This window comes from Salvia splendens, chromosome 18 (assembly GCF_004379255.2).
Source record: "Salvia splendens isolate huo1 chromosome 18, SspV2, whole genome shotgun sequence".
NCBI classification, from domain to species: Eukaryota; Viridiplantae; Streptophyta; class Magnoliopsida; order Lamiales; family Lamiaceae; genus Salvia; species Salvia splendens.
The window spans coordinates 1,711,543-1,732,785 of NC_056049.1; the positions used below are offsets into that span (position 1 = coordinate 1,711,543).

The window sequence follows — 21,243 nt, forward strand, 5'->3', positions numbered from 1 at the left end:
ATTGATGAATTGTTGAGTTTGTGTTTTTAGAAAGTTTGAGATCGTGCTCTATTTATATTGTTGGTTATAAGTATGAATGAGGATAATTTTGAAATCAGTTAATTTCCTGAAAATTGAGCTTTTGGTTTCTTTAGAATAATAGTCTTGTTTATGACATATTCTCATTTTTTAGGCTTGTTGAAAATTCTTGTTTACATTAATTGGAAATTAAATATATATACAAGCTTTCTCCTTCCTAGAATTAGTAGGTGTGAAAGTAAATGTGTCTATATGAGTTTATTGATGATTTTTCTTCTAATTTGAATTTTCACATTTTTATCTATGAATGCTTTCGATTGAGGTGACCAAATGTAAATTAGTTCATAATAAAATGCTTTATTCATGAAGTGCAATTTAATTGATGATAAAATATTTTCTTAAGCGGCTGGGGTCTGTATGTACGTATTTCTGTCTGAGGATGTTTAAATTATTTTAAATTAAAATAATAAATTAAATAAAAAGTTTCAATTTTTCCTTATCCTTTTTTATTGACTTTTCTAATAAAGTAAACAGTTAAAAAAACATAAAGTCATGATAAAATCATTGACTTTTTCAACAAATAAGCCTACGAGGAGGCTGATTAATAGTACTATGCATTTATCCTTGATATCAATTCATTTTAACCTCGACGACTTAATTTGTTTTATCATGATACAAATTCGTTTTTATTCTAATAGTCACACATTTTATCTTCATTACTTGTATGTTGTATCAATTGACCAAGTCTCCCAATGAAATTTCTGTGTATATCTATCCACATTTGAATAATTTCTAGAATTAGTTGAAAATGGATATCTTGAAACAAGATCGTACGCAAGATGCATGAGCGTTGTAAAACTCTATATATCGGCTCGACAAACTATATCAGTTCCACCTCCGACCTCACGAGAATTGTTAATTATCTATTTTTGGATTTGTATTACTATGTGTCAACACCAAATCCGAACTTTTTGATATGTTGATTCATGTTTCTTTGTTTCGTTGAGTGACACAAATGTTGCAATCTATACATATATAAAAGTTGAGTTTTGGCCTTGGTTTAGAATATTTATGAACTTTTGGATGTGAATTTAAATATTAATAAGTTTTGGACTAATTCGAGTATTTTCTTAATATTGTAACTGCCAATTACTCATAATTGTATTAATGATAATTCAATTAAAAGTTTGACGGTTGCAAGCAATAGCATCCTCATACGTTTAAGCGGTTTAACCATATTAATGTGGAAATCATAATATTTATGTTGATGGGTGCATAAAAATTTATATATAGAAAGAATCGTTTCAATTCCTTTGACAATGGAAAATGGATTCCTTCCTTTTAGCATCCATTTAAAATTTTGACAATTTAATATAAATTTCTTAACAATAATGACATACGTTGTCTAATAAAATTAATAAATTAGAAGATTTGTAACTGCTATATTATTATGAATTGTAGTATTAATAATAATTTAATATCAATTTCTGGCTGCACCATGCTATAGCTTCATTACATATTTTGTCTATAAATATGTTTGTTGCTAGCTTGTTATTCATTTCTCTATTACTTTCTTCCGTTGGATCATTGAATTCTTTGAAGGAAAAAAATTTGTTTTCAATAGGTTTTTGCTCTTCACTAATGCCCAATAGTAGTATATTTATATTCATCTATTTTACACAAATTTTTTGTGTGATTGTTATGTTACTAATATTGCGATCTTCCTAGAAGAAGAAAAATTCATCCTCCTCAATGATCTACGTACGGTCTAGCATAACTTCATCAATCATCAAATTTCGAGGCGTTTGTGTTTTTGAAATGACCAAACCTGGAGATAGATCAAATGTAAAATTGAAAGGGAAGATGAGTAGTGTTGGTGGTGCGAGTTTGTGTTTGTGTTTCTCATAGCCGTCGGTGAATTTTCTGGCAATTATGACGGAGGCGTTGGATTCTTCTTTAGGGTTTTTTTGGGGCAAGAATGGATGGTTGATTTAGTTTATTTGTATTGTATCATATTAATGTATTGATTTAATTATTGTATGTTTTTAGTAGGTTTATAACTTATGGTGGTTCATATTATATATGTGGAAAACAGATTTTAACCTAATTGAATTTATTGAAATTTTCGTTTTCTTTCTAATCTATAATTTCTTGATTAAAAGAGTTTATTAATAGTACTTTATTGTTAATTGATTTTCAATTAATGAAATTCTTAAATGGTAGTAATTGGATTTAGCTTAGAAAGTCTAATCTACAACCACATACTAATATAGTACTATTAATTACCACTTTCAATAATATTGATGTCAATGGGTAAATTTACGTCCCGATTGAAAGATTTAGATCATTCTTTATTCAAATATTAGATGTATAATAAAATATATATTATGCGAATTGTTTTTTTTTTCAATCAGCATAATGTATTAAAGTGGGATTGACTTTTCTAACTTATAATCACGAATTATTGATGAAAAGTGAGATTGCCTTTTTTCGTTGGGCATTAAAGTGTAATTGATGAGTTGTATTTTTAATTTTCAACATTATTAATAATAATCAATAATCGAATCACTTATGGAAAATTATTTTGAATTTTCAATATTACCAAAAATAATTAATAACATGATCAGTTATAGGATTGTATGTTACGTAATAAAATTGAATTGAGATTAATAATATGGATTGCTTAATAAAAGTAATGAGTATGTTATGTGAAAATGCTTTTTCTTTTTGTCATTACTTGATTCACAATAATTAAATAAATTTTTAAATATTTTGTTTAATTTTAACTAATTAATTAAAATTGATTCAAAAAGTATTATAATATGTAGTAATTTAATTTAATTTATAGTTTTAATAATATCATAAATACTGAAAAATGAAAAGAGTAATTATTTGTAGTACAATTGGTGGAAAGTTGTAAAATAAAATTTAGCAGTTACGATTTTTATTCTTATTCAATGCGGCAGTTTCCAAAATAGAGAGTTACTATTATTTTCTAAAACATGAATGAGATACATTTAATGAGGAAATTCAAAGGACATGCGCATATTAGTATAATTGTTTAAAGTTGTATAGAGATCCAAAAGTATTATAGTCAAAATATATCGGCGTATGTATTTGCATTATTTAAATGTCAAATTGATTGAGTTTTATGTTTTTTTAAAATTCTTATACATTTTCTTTAGAAGTGATAGTAAATTTATTTAAAAGATTTCTTCAGTTACAATATTATTAGTATTTGATTAAAATGACAAGCCAAAAGCTGAAAATCCCCAATTTAGTAGCATATGAAATGTACACTTAATTCACACAGATTTTTTTTTACATTTTAACGGCATCTCGACCTTCTCAATTCCAACCGTTCTCTTTCATAATTTCTAAAATAAATAATTACACAAGTTATGTAACTGAAGAAATCTTTTAAATAAATTTACTATTACTAAAAACCTTTTCATTTTAATGCTTGGATGAATGCAAGCAAGATTTTTTTTGTTTACCGTTCACATAGCCCTATTGTAAAGCACTTTCTTGATATGAGCATATAAGCAGATTTACAGACAAGATTCAGGTAAAAAACCTCCACTATCAGTAAGGATTATCAAGTAGGCCGACCCAATGTAAGATATCAAATACAGATCTAAAACCCCCCAAATAGAATAAGTGATTAACAAAGTACAATTGAATTGGAACGGAGGGAGAATTGTATTGATATTTGGCTCATTTGTTTTGAATAAGTGGTCAACAAAGTAAAATTGAACTGGGGCGGAGGGAGAATTTTATTGATATTTGATTCATTTGTTGGTCATGATGAGTATATTTTAAAGTTAAGGGTTTATGATTTAGGTTTCAAGGTTTGGGTTTTTAGTGTATAGGGTCACTATATTGCAATGAAATGGAGCTCGACTAGGAAGTGTCTCACCAGTGCAATCGTAAATTATTGCAACGTAAACTTGCTCATGCAGTTATAACTCAACGGTTAATTCATATTTTCACAGAATTAAAATGTTTTTTAATTTTAAGTCTGATATTTAAATGTCAAGACAGTTTATTAAAATGTCAACATAAATATGTGTTGAAATTTTAATGTGATCGTGTTGACATTTTTAAGAAAAGTTAGCATTTAAACGCACTCTTGTGGCCATGTGGGGTTAATGTAATTGAAACAGTATAATCCAAAGGAAGAGGATGTCGAATATTCTTTTGTTTATCATTTCACAAATTTTATTTCGCATAACGAAATAAATATGAAGAAATTAAAATGACCCGTGCAAGGCACGGGCGTGATACTAGTTGTTAAATAAATTTACAGAATTCATAAATTACTAGTTAGATTGGCATGTACTTTTTCTGTTAATTCAAGATTCAAATTTGTCATTTTCTTCGTAATATTTGTATTTATTCGACAAGTTATGAATTGTTTCTTCTGTGCATTAGAAGATTTATAGGTCGTCGTCTGATGAGTTTTGTGATAAGGATGGATGTAGAGTTAGCCATGGCCCAATCAATGAATTTTGAAATGTGAATCTAAATCTACTTATTATTCTATAACATGGAAAATCTTCGTAAAACGTGTTAGCATGTAATTAACATATTTTACTTTGTAATAGTTTCCTAATAGCATGTAAAAAAATCGAGATATTTTTAAAATGTTCATTTACTCTTTATAACATATATAATAGTTAAAAAAGTAATTTATTAGTAGTATATTTGTGTAATAGGATTATTTTAATTGAAAATGATTAATTATCATTGTAAAATCAGGTACTAAAATGCATGTAATAGGACTATTTTCCATGTATAGCTTTCCACTTATAAAAAATTCATTGATTGCACATATCACCTCATATTGTCATATAATATGTCTAGACTAATGAATATTTTCTCATCCACAAATCACTAATCTATCTTCATTTTTGAAATAAACCACTAATCTATCTTCATTTTTTAAACAATCAACTTATAACAAAGGTTGCATTACTTTATTCCTCACAATCAGCGGCGGATCCAAGTGGGGTCGAGTGGGGTCGGCCGACCCCACCATCGCCCCTGGACTGCTGCCGGAAAGATTGCCTTCGACCCTACGGCGTCCGTCCCACCGCCCCTTTACGCAACACAGAGAATTGATGACGAGGTGAGCAAGAGATGAGGAGGAACTACGCTGTGGCAGCCGTGTCTGAAATCCGGCAGCGGCATCGCGGCAATAGAGGCGGCGACCAAGAAGGCGAGAATGAAAGAGGGAGAGAGGCCTTTTCAGATTTGTTTTCAGAGATGCGTGCTTGTTGTGGTGAGGAGAGAGAGATTACTATTCCTATAAATTTAAATAGAAGAAAATAGGTGGCTCCGTGAAAAATTGACACATTCCTACTCTAGTGATCTAGTGGTATTTCAAATTGTATAAATAAACATTAAAATTTTACTGTATTTCTTTATTTGTAGTATTTCAAATTAATCAACCAAAAATGTATTGATATTGGCCTAACTTCACTTTTAAACAATTTAACCATTTAATCAATTTTACATATAAAATACTTTATTGATATTTCCACTAATTAATTTATTTAAATTAAACACGTACTTGAATAATGATACTAATATACAGTGATATTTCTTTATTTTTTTCTAAATTTTTTACAATATAATTTAACATTTCAACCTTATTATACATATTTGAATTATTTTTAAAAATTATAATTTTCTAAATTTTTGATATTATAGATAACATTATGTCATTTCCAAAATATAAATACTTAAATTAAAAATATTTTTAAAAATTAATTATTTTACTATTATACTCAATTTTTTTCCGACCCCACGATATTCAACTCCTGGATCCGCCATTGCTCACAATCATATATACACATCACAGCCAACACGCCATGCAAGTCCCAAACAACATAGTATAAATCCATCCAACCAAATCACATTATTCATAAAATCCAAACATTTCTTCACCAACTACTATCATTATTTATTCCTTCATTTCATCTTTCTTCTACTCTGACACCAACGGCGGAATACTTTGCTCGTTTCTGAAAAAGTTCGAGGGGTCAAATTTCGTCTTCACACGAACCAATCTCCTAAAATTCCCCTTAAAATAACTCATCCCCCAAACCCTAGCCTGTTCATAGCTAGTGTTCCCTTCATTATTCCTACCGATATCGAGATCTCTGTAGTTGAAATAGGCCGCCCTCGGATTCCTCATCACATACGGCTCCATCACATTATACAGCCGCCTAATCCAATCAATGCGCGACCCTGATTCATCCGGGTCGGCCCACAAAACCGCGTAATGGATCATGAACCGCGTCCCTCTCCGGTGCGGAAAAGGGGTTTCGGACTCGGAGAACGTGCTCAGCGCCCCACCGTAAGGGCTGAGCTCCAGCTGCACGCCGTCCTCTCCTTCTAGAAGCTTCCACATCTCGTTTAGCCCGGAAGCCGGGATTGGATCACTGACAAAGTCCGACTTTCCTTTGTAATACGAGCGCAGGAAGAAGCCCTGTGGCGTCCGGTCAATTAGGGTTTCTAGGGTTTGGTTTTGTAAACCGGACATGTATAGAAATGTTTCGATCCATCTCATTTCGATGCAGTCGTGTTTCCGTAATCCGAGCTCCGGGAACTCCTTCTGCATTATCGGAAGAAGTTCCTCGGCCTTGCCGAGGTAAAGGGAGGTAAAGGAAGCCGCCACGGTATTTTTTCCGGTCGCCGGAGAAATATCCGGATTCAGAAAAAGGCGGAGGAGGAGATTCTCGTCGACTTTATCGGCAATCTCCTGCCATTTTCCAATGAGCTCGGTCGCGTTCTCTTCCAGCGTTCGTGTCACGTTGAAAACGGTTACTATCTCCGGGACGGTGACTAGCTTCACCTTGAACTCTACGACGATCCCGAAGCTCGTCCCTCCGCCGCCTCGGATCGCCCAGAACAAATCCTCGCCCATAGTTGACCGGTCAAGGACCTCGCCGGCAGCGTTGACCAGTCTCGCGTCGACGATGTTGTCGGCAGCGAGGGCGTGGCGGCGCGAGATCATGCCGTACCCTCCGCCGCTGAAGTGCCCGCCGATGCCGACCGTCGGGCACACGCCTGCCGGGAAAGCGAGGGTGTCGCTTTCCCGGGAAAGCGTGTAGTAGAGCTGCCCAAGCGTCGCGCCGACTTGGACCCAGGCCGTTTTGGCCTCGGCGTCGATGGTGACGGAACGGAAGTTCCGCATGTCGACGGCCACGAAGGGCGCTCCAGCAGAAGTGTAGGAGAGCCCTTCGTAGTCGTGGCCGCCGCTCCGGACCCGGATCTGGATGCCGAGTTTCCGCGAGCAGGATACTGCAGCCTGGATTTCCGAGACGTGGAGTGGGGTCACGATGAGGCCGGGTCTCTCCGGCGCGGCGGAGGCCGGACGGAGATTATGCGCTAGTAAAAGAGACGCGTATGTCGCGTTTCGAGGCGTGTAGATTATATCGGTAGCCGAGTTTGATCGTTCGAATTGATCGATTAGGCATTCGAGAAAATCGTCGTATCCGTGATCCGGTGACGAACAAATTACTAAGGATGAGATATTTGCGAAAATTAATAAGACCAATGTGATGGTACGAGGAGGCGCCATTTCTTGATTTTGTTTGTTCGTAATAATGGCTACACCCCCTTCTATATATAGTCATTGTTGGTGACTTTTCCTACATTATAACTTATGTTTTAGGTAACTAAGATGACTAATTAACTAATTACTAAGATGAAATTTTAAAATTTTCTACATGAATGACGTGGATTAGAGATTAATTGTTAAAAGGGGAGAAAATAATATTAGGTAGAAAATTAGGATATGGAAACCTAGTTTGTTTACACGAAATAGTGTAAATTAGAATATGGAAACCTAGTTTGTTTACACGAAATAGTGTTGGATATCATTATCAAATGTTTGAAAAACCAATTGAATATTTGAATTAATGTGAGGGTTAATGTATATGTAAAAGTAAAACTTTGATTTGAAAATTAGGACCAATTATGTCTCAATAAAATGTTTATATCCTTTCAATTGGCCGATGGCGTGTGCGGCTTAATTAGTTAAATAAGTCTTTAGACATATATCCATTTTTGTGGAACAAGAACATATTGAAATTCGACCATGACACAACGATTTTGTATTACCTACGATTTGACACTCTTTTAAGTTTTAGAGAGATGGTTCTTGAATTACACGAAGACATAAAATACACATGTACAACTCGTGTAGGTAATAAACTAGATTGGGCAAACTAGGCCTAATGAGTGCCACAAGAATGACCGAAGTGATCGAGAAAACACATAAATCTCTTATTGAATCCGAATTTTATTACTAATAAAATCAAACTGTTTATAGGTGATTTGAAAACCCTAAGAACAGTAAAAGAAAATAAAACAAAATTTCACAAATCAAAAATTAAGTCGGAAAACAATTATAAAAAAACACTAATTCGCCCTTTAAACGGTGTCGGATGGTTAAATTCCACCGTACAACATGGCATAGCAATGCCTTTGATTCCTCAGTCCGTGTCGCAAGTTCGGTGCAAATTTCAAGTCATTCCAATACAGTTGGCGTGCTCAACATTTTCAACGTCATCGGTTGGAGCTACATCATTTAGGCATCGGGCTAGACCAACAATTTGATCTAGTACTCAGCAATAGCTATGTAGGCTGCAATTGACGACACCCTTATCATAATCTAACATCTATTTTCGATCATAATCTAACACCATGTGCCTTTAAATTTTAACTTTCTTATTATTATTCATTAAGTTTCATTTCTTATTTCATAATTATACTGTATAATCCAATTCATTTATATGTGAATGATCAAACATGCGAATTTCATTAAGTTAAAAATTACACATTTTGATTTGCAGCCAATGCAAATTTGAAAAAAATGAAAACTAAATCAATCACATTAACACAAAGTTAATGAAAAATTACAAACACTAAAATTTAAATACACCTTCTAAAATAAAATTAAAACAAACACATTCGAAAACCAAGGGCGGAATACTTTGCTCGTTTCTGAAAAAATTCGAGGGGTCGACTCTCGTCTTCACACTAGCCAATCTCCTAAAATTGCCCTTAAAATACCTCTCCCCCCAAACCCTAGCCTCTTCAAAACTAGTACTATTCCCTTCACCATTCCTCCCCAAATCAAGATCCCTATAATTCACGTACGCGCCCCTCGGGTTCCGGGTGACGTGGCGCGCCATGTACGCGTAGAGCCCTCTGATCCAACCAAGCCGCCCTTCCGTTTCTGCCTGCCTGCACAGAGACACCGCCTTTAATCGATCGCCACCGTCGCGGCCAAGGATCAGTTGCTGTCATGCCCTCTGCTTGCTGTCCGCCATTGCCTCTCCTCCGCGCAGCTGTCGCCGCTGCCGGGATCGCCACCGCTGTCTCACCCCTTCACTCTCGGTCTCTATCTCTCACTCCCTCTTTCGATTTCTCACCAGACACTCTATCGGCCATTCGAACAAACTATGAGGAGTTGGAGTTTTTTCCAAATTACTCATAGACAAGGGCTGGACGCTTTTTTGTCGATTATGGTTTCTGCCTTAAGATTTTATGAGTTTGATTGTAAACCTTAGGGAATTAGTGAGCGATTGGGAGTAGAAGGAGAAGGAAACCTTTGGGAAAACGATTTGGGGAAGGAGGAGGGAGAAAGTTTGATTTTGGAATTTTTTAATTTCATTTTAATTATGCTTAATTATTTATTAATATCTAAATTGGTTAAAATATCACTAATTAGTTAATTAGATTATAATTAAGTTATTAATTTGGTCAAACATGTTTGACCGTTAATTTTAACGGAAAATGTTAAATATGAACCAAAACATATTGTTTGGTATCAAAAGGTCACAAACGTAATATAAAGGACTAAAAAGTTTTTTGGCCTAAGGGACCAAAAATGGACTTTAGTCTTCGTATTGCCAATTGGAATGAAATTCTATTAACGTAATTACAAATTCAGTCATTAACTTAATTATAACTTCAATTTCATCAATAACAAAAAGTTATAAAAAATTATATCTATTCATTAGTTCTGATGGTTGTTTGACCCTCATAACAAAAATTATAGTTCTGATGGTTGTTTAACTATTCACCATTATTTTTTCCAAAAGAAATGCAAAAATAAAACATTACATTTATGACGTGACAAAGAGAGTATTAGAGCATCCACATTCATTCTCTTTCGCAAGAGCATCCTCTTACTAAGTGTCCCACCATTCTATTAATCAATTTAAATACTTCAATTACTAATAACATTTCCACATATTAACATGCATTTAAAATACCCAAAATACTATTACAAATTACTAAAAAATTAAAAATTACATAATTATAATCCTAAAAATTGAGATTGAGAGAGTTGTTTGGTGTAGTGTGATTTTTTGTGTTGAAATGGGGTATTTATAGATGAAAATGTGAATTTTTGGATAAAAATAATGAAAAAATAAATTAAAAGTGTGAAAAAACGGATACATTTTATTGGGAAGTGGAAAAATATTTTTTTTTATTAATCTGAATTTTTCAGATTTTTTTCACATTTTTTTATAATAAATGATAAACCAACGACCAACTAGAGCATGCCAGGTGTTCATGCTCTTGTCGTCAGCACGACGACTGCTCTTGCAGAAGAGCAGCGTTGTGGATGCTCTTATTATCTTAGTAGATTTTTTTACTAGAAGATCCTTTATTTAAATGATTTGATTGCAATTTCATTGTGGAAACGTATTATTCTTGTGTACAAATTGATTATATTCACTGGGTTCTTGAGCAGTTGAGCTTTTGCTTCTTGAATATGTATATTTTATTGTTCACTATAAATTAGTAGTATAAATAATTTTTCAAATTTCCGTTGATTTTATTGTACCAAATGAATCTTCACAGAAAACTCCAAATATCAACATCCTTCATTTAGCCAATAGTAATCAAAATATATACAGAAATTAATGATGTCAATCTCAAGCCTACTGCTCTACGTTACACAAAATTGGCTAGCAAATCTGGAATCAACCATATATATATATATAAGCATAACATAGATTAACAATAATACCTTCAACAATGAATATCGAGCTCCTCGCTGAGCCCGAACCTCAAACCTTAAGGACCGCGCTTGCGCTTAGATAGGAGGTCCGTCACATCAATATCCCCGTACTCACCAGTTACCCTGATAGGCCGTTGTCACAGTTATCAGAAACACATAATCACGATAGACGCTTTTCGCCACTCAATAGAGAAGGTTTGTATCTGTTATATGACAAATAGGTGTCTCCAATGGTTCCTATTACTTTATTACGTACTTTCCGCACACAAACCTGAAATCGTAAAAACTTGCTCAATATTTGGTAACGGATGTATGATAAGTATCCAGAGTCGTAATAACATCACAATTGTGGATACCTGAACTAAGTCCATGGGGCCAGCATCCGGGTCCCTGTTACGATGGATAACAATTCCATTGTCGCACTTGTTTATGAAGTGTGCGCTCCCACTGATGTCATGCATGTTTGCAGGGCCTCCAATCCAATTATGCAACTAGCACGTTGAGATAAAAGGTTATTCCGAGGAAATTACCAGAACAAGTGTCGATGAGGTTTTTTTGCAAGTTCTAACCTGTCTTGGATGAGCAACAAACCAAACATGACATGAATGATGCTGAGCAAACCGCTTCACTGTGGTCAGCATCTGACTCACGTATTCAGTCTCGGTCCTGTTCCATATCATGATGCGTTAGAAAATAAGCAGTTCCACATCAACATGTTTTTCACCATTTCAACATTAATATTTACTGATAATCACAATTTTTTCCTCCATAAAGTCTATGGATTAAAAGGTGTCGCTGAAATGGGAATCTCATTGCAGAAGGATGATTTGGCAGGTGAGAAACTGAAAATCGGGGACAAGAAGAAAGAAGGCGGCTTTTCTTTAAGTCGAGGTAGGGGATACAATTAGTAAAGTTAAAGCACGGTGAAGATTATATATTAAATGTAACTCAATTGGCTTATCGTGGTAAAATACAAGCATGAATTCTCGGATGTAAAAACAAGATGACTTACTGATTAGGAGGGCGTTGATGATCCAGTTCATTGTATGGATCAATTACGAGCCCACTAACCCCATAGCGTAGAACTGCTATTTTTGCAAGTTCAAGAACCCAGCGTATACTTGGAAGGGAATCGTTCTCACACCTGTTTCATCACTCATATGAACAAAGAAAATAATGAGTATGATCAGACCTTCCACTACTGAATAGGAAAATATAGGCATGAGAATCCATGTCATTTTTCACTTGTTACACAAATAGCAACTTTATTCTAGCCTCTCTTTCCCAATCCATCTCCTCACTATTTATTCAATAAACTTTCTTCATGTATAAGTACTTCGGACAATGATGATGACCAATAAGTCTGACCAAAATGAAGAACTATGGAAATAGCTGACTAAATAATTGGTCGGTTTGCTGCTGGTTTTTCTCTACTATGTGCATGCAAAATGAATCACTGAGCCATTTCTTTCCTTGCAAACATAAGCATATGACCTATCAAAGTAACCTGATTAGAGAAAATGAATCTCTGAGCCATTTCTTTCCTCGCTCCAGTTCCTCGGTGCTCATCCTCTCAACATGTTCCCCATACCTTTTTATCAGAAACAGAAACAAAGGCAAAGCAGGCAAGCAGCTAGTGAGAATACACAATAAAGGTACTGATGTAAGATAATATATGTATTCCACAAAACAAATTAAACAATAGAAAAGTTTGGACAACTCATTAACATACCTAACATCGAAGAAAGGCTTTTTTATATGTTTCTCCAAGAGTTTTCTTCCATGCTCCCTAACCTGGAAACCCATGAATCATAAGGTTACATCATTACACGTATGAAGTTCAAAAGAAAAGGTAGAGCTCTCTCTCTTTCTTTCTCGTGTGTGTGTATACTTACCTTTAAATTATAAAACATCACAACTATAAACTCTTGAAAAAATCAATAATTTTTTCATGTATGGAGAATGATGCTTATAACTTTACAACAACCAAAACTTTCAAGTAAAAGGTTACCTGATTTTCCATTGAACATAGTGCAAATTTCCAGCCTACACTATGATTGAGATTGCATAATAGAGCATCGATCCATTCACTCTTGCCTGAATTTGGAACTCCCGTAACAATTGTCAATTCCCCAGGCACAACCTGTCTCAAATAAGGCATTTAGAAAATATTCAGAAACAGACAAGGCTACAGACAAGCATAAAACTGCCTTTGAACAAAACAACATTCGGTTATCATACTTACATTGTATAATTCATTGAGGGCCTTCCATCCTGTTGAAAAACCAAGCTCAAAACCAAGAGACTGGTTATAATAGTCATTAATCTCGTCAAAGTAATCCCTAAAATTAAACAACCCTCTTATTGGATAAAGCTCTGCATTTTCAATGACATCCTTCAGTGCATCAGGGCCCATATACATAAGCACCTATATTCACAAGAGAAGAAAGTAAAGAGGAAGACCATGAGTGCAACTATAGCGTCATTTCAGAATAAACAAGAAATATTAGTTACTTGCAGAATTTTTATGTGCCAAAATTTCAAACCTCATTTGCATCTTTAAAATATTCAGTATCATTCTTTTTTGGCCACTTGATTCTCCAGCACCTGATTAACCAAAGAAACCAAGATTTCCTTAGCTTTTCAGAAGAGACCATAAGCATGATAACACATACAAGGGATTAACTATGAATACCTTTCTCTTCCCAGGAGCAAAGCAAGTTCTTCTGCCAAGGCTTGACCAGGAGGATCACCATCAGTTGCAAGAATTATGCGAGATGCCCTGAAATCAGAACGACTAGGGTGTCATATTCTGCCACTTGCATGCATAATTAAGAAAAATAACTAAGTGATGACATAATGAACCTTTTCAGTATATTCTTTGCAGTTCCATAGATATTGATACTTCGTGTCCTAGCTTCAAAGAATACATACAGCGAGATTAGGAAAGGTCAGACATCAAATTCATTAAGAGACTCTTTAACACATAATAATGCATTCACATCCACTACCATTGATCTAAACGTATTACAGAGAGCACCTGAGGAAAGAAGTAACTATCTGGAGTTCCGCATACATATTAGAAGGCGCAAATCACAGATGGTATAAAAAGGGGTTATCCTACCCATTAAACTTAGCAACAAATCAACACCCCTCGTATGCAGCACAGAATTTGGATGCAAAGGATACCAAAACTTTCAGTAATCAAGATAGAGATCACTCAAAAAGTTCACTGTATTTGCATCCAAATAAGGATGATGAATTTGTAGATCAAAATGGCACATCCATTACTGATCATTTGGAATGAAAGGATTCCAAACACATGACTGTCAATTTCAATATATCTTCTTTTTTCGCTCATTTTAGGGGGAGGGGGTCGAAATCTATCCATTTCAAACCCCTCAAACAAATGTAACATAGGGAATATAAAGAAAATATTAAGAGTCAAAAAATTTTTGACATTATTGAGGATAAAATCATAAAACACATGGTTGGATCACAAATTTGGGCAGTAGAGATGTATAAGCTGTCAAAGCAAAACAGACATTCAAACTGGAGTTTGCATTAATATACTAATATTAAAACGGCAAACAAAAGTTGAATCTTCAGATCTTCAAATGATAGAAAACAGAGGAAAAAGATGTAACCAAATGGCAGTCTTCAAAAATAATGTAGAAAGGGAAACCTTTTCTTCTGTGGGCAGTTCCTTTGCCGAAACTTTTGGAGGCGCTCCATCAGGAACACTCACACAATTCTTGAAGCCCGCTTCTTCCATAGCAAGCTTGTCCATTTCACCCTCAACCTTATATCAGATCACAAAAATATTAGATCTTAGCTAGTTACCCTTAAGTGAATATACCCAATAGAAAAATATAGTAATTACAATAATGACGTCACTTGCTTCCTTTATATCATCGAGTCCATAAAATACTTTTTCGGTATTTGCTTCCTGTATCAACAATAGAACTTTATAAGATGACATTGTTGAAACATACATCACCCAATTATATATCAAGAAAGTGATAACAATGATGGCCACCAAATTTCCTGCAACTTCTGCTTTAACATCACCAGCTTCTTTTCATCAACGAATTGCTTCTCCAGAGTCTCAACATTGACATCAGAAACTACACAAATCAAATCATATTAGCATCAAAACCGCATTGCAGATAACCTTCCTAATTCACTCCTATCAAAAGTACCTGCATTTCATTGTTAGACATTCACAAAACACTTCCAATTTACTCAATTAACCAAGAAAAACGAAAGATGCCTCATTCAATTAACCTAAAAACGAGAGATTTATCATTGAAACAAATTCATTAAACTCCAAAACACGTGAAATTATAAAGAAAAACAATTCATCCAATAAAACAAGCAAACACGAAAAATCGTCAAAAAAACAATAATTAACAAAACAAACACTCACTCGGTCTCGGAATAGGCATGGCAGCATAGGGCGTATAACTGTAGCCATTAGCCCTCAGATAATTCAGCTGCAATTGCTTCGGAATAGCAAAAAGCCTCGAGCATTTCCGACTGTATGAGTCAAAAAGAAGTGTTCTCGGCGAAGAATTAGAAGAATCATGGAGCGAATGTAAGCAGGCGTATGTAGCCGGAGCAGCCGGCGATTTCTGAAGCAGAAAATTTTTGGAACCCATGGCAATAACTCTGCTACTCTTCGAGGAAGGACTGAGCAAAAATTTACGAGGCGGTAGAAAAAACATAGTTTCTCTCTCTAGAATCGTCGTTAGCAAGAGAGAGAGAAGGGGTTTTCAGCTGCCATGGAAGGCGGGAGGGAAGCAGTGAAGGGTTTAAGGAGAAGAAGCTATTTTCCGAATTTTTAGAAATTTATTTATTGTATTATCCTTAAATTCCTATTTCCTACGAAAAATAAAGAGGAAATCAAATATTTTTCGCTGCGTTTTGGTTGGTTTTCACTTTTCCATTGTTTTTTTTAGATTAAAGTATTTAGGTGACGCGTAAAATGTGGAAATTAAAAAAATTTCATCATGTTATGCACTAAGGTATTTGAAACTGTCGAAAATAAATTTTATCATCGAATTGTTTCGTCTAATATTTTTATATAACTAGCGAATTTCACTATTATATTTATGTTTTTTCTAAATATTATTTTAATAAACAACGATATTTGTTATAGGGATGATTATGTAATTGTGAAAATTTTAAAAATTTAAATGAATATGAAAATATACACACACAAAACCCTCCTACAATTCATTTCATTTATCTGCAAACACAAACGCCAACATAAATTGATCATAAATGGTGCATTCCTTTTTATTGCGGTTATAAGATGTTAACTGTCACGACTTTAAAGAAAGCAATAACAAGAATTAATGCTCATTTTATATCAATAATGTTTCACTTACACTAAGAAAAAAATTATTAGCATTTTTTTCCTATTATTAAAGAGCCTAACTTAACTGGTGAGGAATTAAACAACCAAAGGCATAAGTAGTTGTTTGACATGAAACAAAACATCAAATCAAGATTAGCCTACACTAAATCAGAACTAAACTATCTTATTCTCTTCCAAAATCCAAAATCGAGATTATCCGAAACTAATCAGAACCGTTAAAAATTGATCTTTGAAAATTGAGATCAATTATCCGTTTCCAGAAAGTGTGGATAGGATTAGAGCAGTTGATGTTGCTCCACCAGCTTCAGTGGAATCAGGCAGTGCTCAATTGAGTAAAGCTTTTCTTGAATCAGTGGAGATTCTAGAAGATTCTGGAACTCTTCTTCACCTTCCAATGGAGATTCCTCTTTGACCTTCTAGAAGATTGGATGATGTTAATAGAAGATTTAGATAATCACAATCTAAGGATTCATGAAAAATGGGCCAATAGTTGTGTTTCGTTTTACTTTTAAGTTCGTCCTATTAAAATTGACTTGTTACTAAAAGAATCTTTTTTAAGCATAAAAAGAAAGTATTCACAACACAATTTTTATTAGAAGATTCAGACAAGAAATATTCTTTAAAATCTAGGAATTCAAGAAATTAATTAGTACTATTTCCAATAAAAATTGGCTTGTTATAGAAAGAGTATTTATTATTTAAGCATAAAAAAGTGTTCAAAACACAATTTTTAGTAGAAGATTTAGACTAGGAAGATCATTCACAATCTAAGAATTCAAGAAATTACTAATTAAACATTTGTGTCGCTCGTATTCCTTTTCATGCCGTCTTATTAAAGGTTACTAGTTATTAAAAGAATCATTTTTAAACATAACCAGCGCAAGATTTCCATTATTATGTAAAAGTAACCTGTTTTCTTGATTGGGACAAAGAGAATATTAAAGTACCTCTCGATGGATAGAGCCAGCGAACCCAAGGAGGGCAACCTGCGCCTGCAAGAATTTGATGTATTTGTAGGCCGACTGCAGCATCTCCGCCGTGTTCATCTTCGTCCCTCCGGGAACCAGCTTCCCGAGCTCCTGCGTCTTCACCGTGATCCTCCTCCTCCTCTGCCTCGCCGCAATGCTCTGCGCCGACAAACTCCCACCGCCGCCCCTCTCCTCTTTCACCCTCACGCCGAAACCCGCCGCCGGAAATTCCGTCGGCACCGGCGCCGGAATCACACATTCCGGTGGCTGATAATCCAAAAATTGCCGAGAAGATTCGCAAAATTTCTGGCGTTTGGAGAGAGGGAAAAATGGCGGAGGTTGAGTTGCTGTGTGATCGAAGTCGGAGAGGAGAGAGTTGCAGAAGGAGGAGTCGTTGGGGTCCACCAAATAGTCGTCGGGGTTGAAGGAGAGAGATTGGAGGTCGGGATCATCAATGGCGGCGGAGAACTCCGGCCAGTTTGGGTAGTAGCTCAGCGCCATTGATGATCGACAGTAGAAAATTATGGAATTTACTCAATTTAGTGTGAGTTTAAAAAAAGAAGATAAAATCCGTACACCTGAAAAAAGATTGTCTTTTAACTACCGTCAGAGTGTCAGTTATAAAACCTTAAAACAAAGCAAACTAGTGTGTGTGTGTGTGAGAGAGAGAGAGAGAGAGAGAGAGAACGTGGGATGGGGTGGCGGTTATGAGAGTAACTACTATCATCCTAATAATTAGGATCATTTATTAACCGTTTTTTCCAATTATTTGTTTTTGTAGGTTTAAAATTAAGATATTAATGTGACAACGTGTAGTATTTTTTTAGCCGAATGAACAAAATTAGTGATAATTTTTACAGCGTTTGATTAGTTCCTTATTTTAGTTAACAGAAAAATTAAAGAGAACAAGTATTGACATTGACAACACATTTTAGTTATCTTATATAAGTACATTTACTAAGATATTACGACTTAATTTTACTTGAAAATGTTTTTTTTTCTCATAAAAGAATCAACTAACAAAGATTATGGTCATGATTAATTGTGTGAAAACAATAAGATTGGAGTCGAATTACATCTCATGTTTCTTTAACACATTATAATTTCAAATTATATAATAAAAAAAATGAAATTCGTGAAGTCAAACATACTAAAAAGGTTCATGTTGGTGTTGTAGCTAGCAAATGCATGACGGACAAAGATAGAAATGAACTCAAATCTTCATTGTTATTTGTCTTATTGTAAAACCAGGAGCACCTCAAAAGTCAAAATAGTAAAGTTCTCCTAGCAAGCTCTGAGATCTATCGACCATGGCCTTTTAGATCGCCATTGAATCTACTAATGTTGTCTGTGATGAACATGTTCGTGCCCTCCTCCTCTATGTGCGTGATGAGAGATCCTCAAAAGCACTTGCCGGAATTTCTCCCAACTCGGCCGCCGCCTCCTCGACAGATCCATGCAAATCAGCCCTAATTCCACCATTTGTGCCGCCTCGGCCACCATCTCAGCCGTCCTCTCCACCCTCTCGTCGATCAAATCCTCCACATTTCCCGCGCAATTCACCTTCACCCACTCAACAATCCCGCTCTCCCTCTCTCTCCTCCCCAAATCCCACCTATTCATTAGTATCTCAAAGACTAACACCCCAAACTCACACATTCCTACAAACACACCAACTATTAGTTTTTTAAAACATAAAAAAAATAACAACTTTATTTAAACTCACTCTTTGCACAGCTACGATCACCATCATTATCATCATCGTCGTTATCATCGTCGAATTCGAATCTAGTTATAACCGGATCTCCGTTTTTCGACACCACCACATCTCCCGCCCTAAGACTATACCCAATTTGAGGGCATTCCCCACTCAAATAACGAACCGCGCCAGCGATCCCCACGATCGCTTGTACCCTCTGCTTCCACGGCGGTGCGCAATCCTTAATCCACGTCCCCAAATTCCTCCTCCCGCCCCCACCGCCATCAATCCACTCCATCACCACCGCCACAAATCTCCGGCTATCGCACCACCCCAACACCCGCACAACGTTCCGGTGCCGCAGCCGCACTATCACCTCGCACCTCTCCACGGATCTCCTCCTCACCTCCCTCGCCGCCGCTTTCTCCCCCGAATAAACAACCCCAATCCCCACCACCCTCCCATCCCTCAAAACACCCCTATAAACCCTACCCAAATCCGAATCTGATTTTCCCGCCAAATTCCGCCTCAATAATCCGCCAATCGCCTCCTCCACCGCCCTCACCTCGAATTCGAATTCCCCCCTCCCGCAATTTTTCCGCCAAAAACAGAGCCACATGAAAAACAGGACGGTAGCGATCACCACAACCGGGAAACCGACCAGAAACACCACCGTCCTGATCCTCAGCTCCCGGTGTTCCGGAATCAAGCCGGAATGCACAAAACCCGACGAATTAAAACGGCCGAAGAACCGCACCTCCGAGACCCTACACTCGGAGAAGCCATTATCCGATACGTTGAGAGAAGTCAAATTCGGGAGAGACGACGAAACCTTCTCCACCGGAAACTCGCCGGAGAGGCGATTGAGGCTCAAATCGAGCGACCGGATCTGTGCGCACCCCAAAACATCTTCGGGGAAGCTTCCGACCAACGAATTGTTGGATAAATCGACGGATTGGATCGACAAGGGGCAGAATCTCCAGAAGAAATCGAAGGAGAGGTAGAGGGGGGCGAGACGGGGGCGGGCGCGGAGGTCGATTTTGGGGAAGGAGTCGACGCAATTGGGGTTGTTGGAGAGGTTGCAGAGATGGGCGGCGACGATGGTGGACTTGAAGATGAGTAGGAGGTTGAGGGAGGCAGAGGAGTTGCAGTAGCGGAGGGAGGGGTTGCGGCGGCAGTTGTTTGTGATGGTGGCGTTGAAATCCGGCGGCGGCTGGAGGTTGTTGAGGTCTTCCACCACCGTTGCGGAGGATGCGGTGGGGATTGCAATTGAGATTGTGATTAGGATTTTGAAGATGATGAGTTTTTTTGCCATGGTTGGATATTTGGAGAGGGATGAGAGGAATTTGGATTTATTCAAATTGAATCAACGGTTAAAAGTTAGGTTTTTTGGCCGTTGGTGAAGTTGAAAACGGTAGTTAATCTCTTTTATTTTTCCTTTTTTTTAAAAAAAATTATGGATAGGATCTATTTTTTCAATAAAATAAGCAATGGTGAAAATAGTCATTTTTGCATAGTTAATGTATGAATATACAATAGTAGCTAGAGTTGAAAATGATATAAATTACAACTAATTTTGTGTGTAAAAAGACTATTAATAAAATTGACAAGATTATAAAAAAAAATTCTGTCACGCGAAAACCAAATGCTTAGGGTGTCCACTATAAGGTGGACACGCCCAATAGCCCCGCCCCAGTTTTTGTCTATAGCCCCAGTTTTGTTGTCCATAGCCCCAAAATTCTATTTCCGCCACTATAGTAGACACCTCCAATAGCCCCAAAATTTTATAAATAAAATAATCGCATTATAAATAAATAGAAAACTAGGTAATTATTAGGGCCGAATATTCGTTGTATTTCAAACCGGTAAAATGTTACAACGAATATGTAAAATAAAATACAACTAAAAATTCCGCCACCGCCTACTCGGTGTCGGAGTCGGCTTCCTCGTCGTCGTCTTCTTCTCCTTCTCCTCCTTCTCCTCCTTCTCTCTCGCTGCTGCCGGCCGCGGTTTCCCCAGGAGCATTATCAACAGACCCCAGTCGACTCTCAATCCGAGTGATGAGCCGCTTGTAGACGTTCCTGAGGTACGGGTCAGTTTCCCCTGCGTATTTGCTGCATACGTC

The 21,243-nt window shown here is 36.2% G+C and overlaps 4 protein-coding genes across 4 annotated transcripts; all 4 read right to left on the bottom strand.

Annotated features, from left to right (window-relative positions):
• Positions 1-5,779: 5,779 nt before the first annotated feature.
• LOC121776338 (berberine bridge enzyme-like 18) lies at positions 5,780-7,609 on the bottom strand. Its single transcript, XM_042173513.1, has one exon. The coding sequence runs from the start codon at positions 7,607-7,609 to the stop codon at positions 6,011-6,013; it is 1,599 nt and encodes a 532-aa protein (XP_042029447.1). The 3' UTR covers positions 5,780-6,010.
• A 3,298-nt stretch (positions 7,610-10,907) lies between these two features.
• LOC121777849 (twinkle homolog protein, chloroplastic/mitochondrial-like) lies at positions 10,908-15,915 on the bottom strand. The gene is made up of 15 exons (XM_042175198.1): positions 15,498-15,915; positions 15,096-15,195; positions 14,817-14,870; positions 14,754-14,774; positions 13,934-13,981; positions 13,764-13,850; positions 13,615-13,675; positions 13,314-13,496; positions 13,080-13,211; positions 12,801-12,862; positions 12,576-12,659; positions 12,081-12,212; positions 11,638-11,734; positions 11,425-11,559; positions 10,908-11,339 (listed from the first exon to the last, which is right to left on the bottom strand). Exons 1-15 carry the CDS (start codon positions 15,793-15,795, stop codon positions 11,229-11,231), a joined length of 1,605 nt encoding a protein of 534 aa, XP_042031132.1. The 5' UTR covers positions 15,796-15,915; the 3' UTR covers positions 10,908-11,228.
• An 811-nt stretch (positions 15,916-16,726) lies between these two features.
• On the bottom strand, positions 16,727-17,920 carry LOC121777039 (transcription factor bHLH53-like). The gene is made up of 2 exons (XM_042174168.1): positions 17,399-17,920; positions 16,727-16,855 (listed from the first exon to the last, which is right to left on the bottom strand). Exons 1-2 carry the CDS (start codon positions 17,918-17,920, stop codon positions 16,727-16,729), a joined length of 651 nt encoding a protein of 216 aa, XP_042030102.1.
• A 712-nt stretch (positions 17,921-18,632) lies between these two features.
• LOC121777850 (leucine-rich repeat receptor-like serine/threonine-protein kinase RGI4) lies at positions 18,633-20,433 on the bottom strand. The gene is made up of 2 exons (XM_042175199.1): positions 19,146-20,433; positions 18,633-19,080 (listed from the first exon to the last, which is right to left on the bottom strand). The coding sequence occupies exons 1-2, from the start codon at positions 20,431-20,433 to the stop codon at positions 18,758-18,760; spliced, it is 1,611 nt and encodes a 536-aa protein (XP_042031133.1). The 3' UTR covers positions 18,633-18,757.
• Positions 20,434-21,243: the final 810 nt, after the last annotated feature.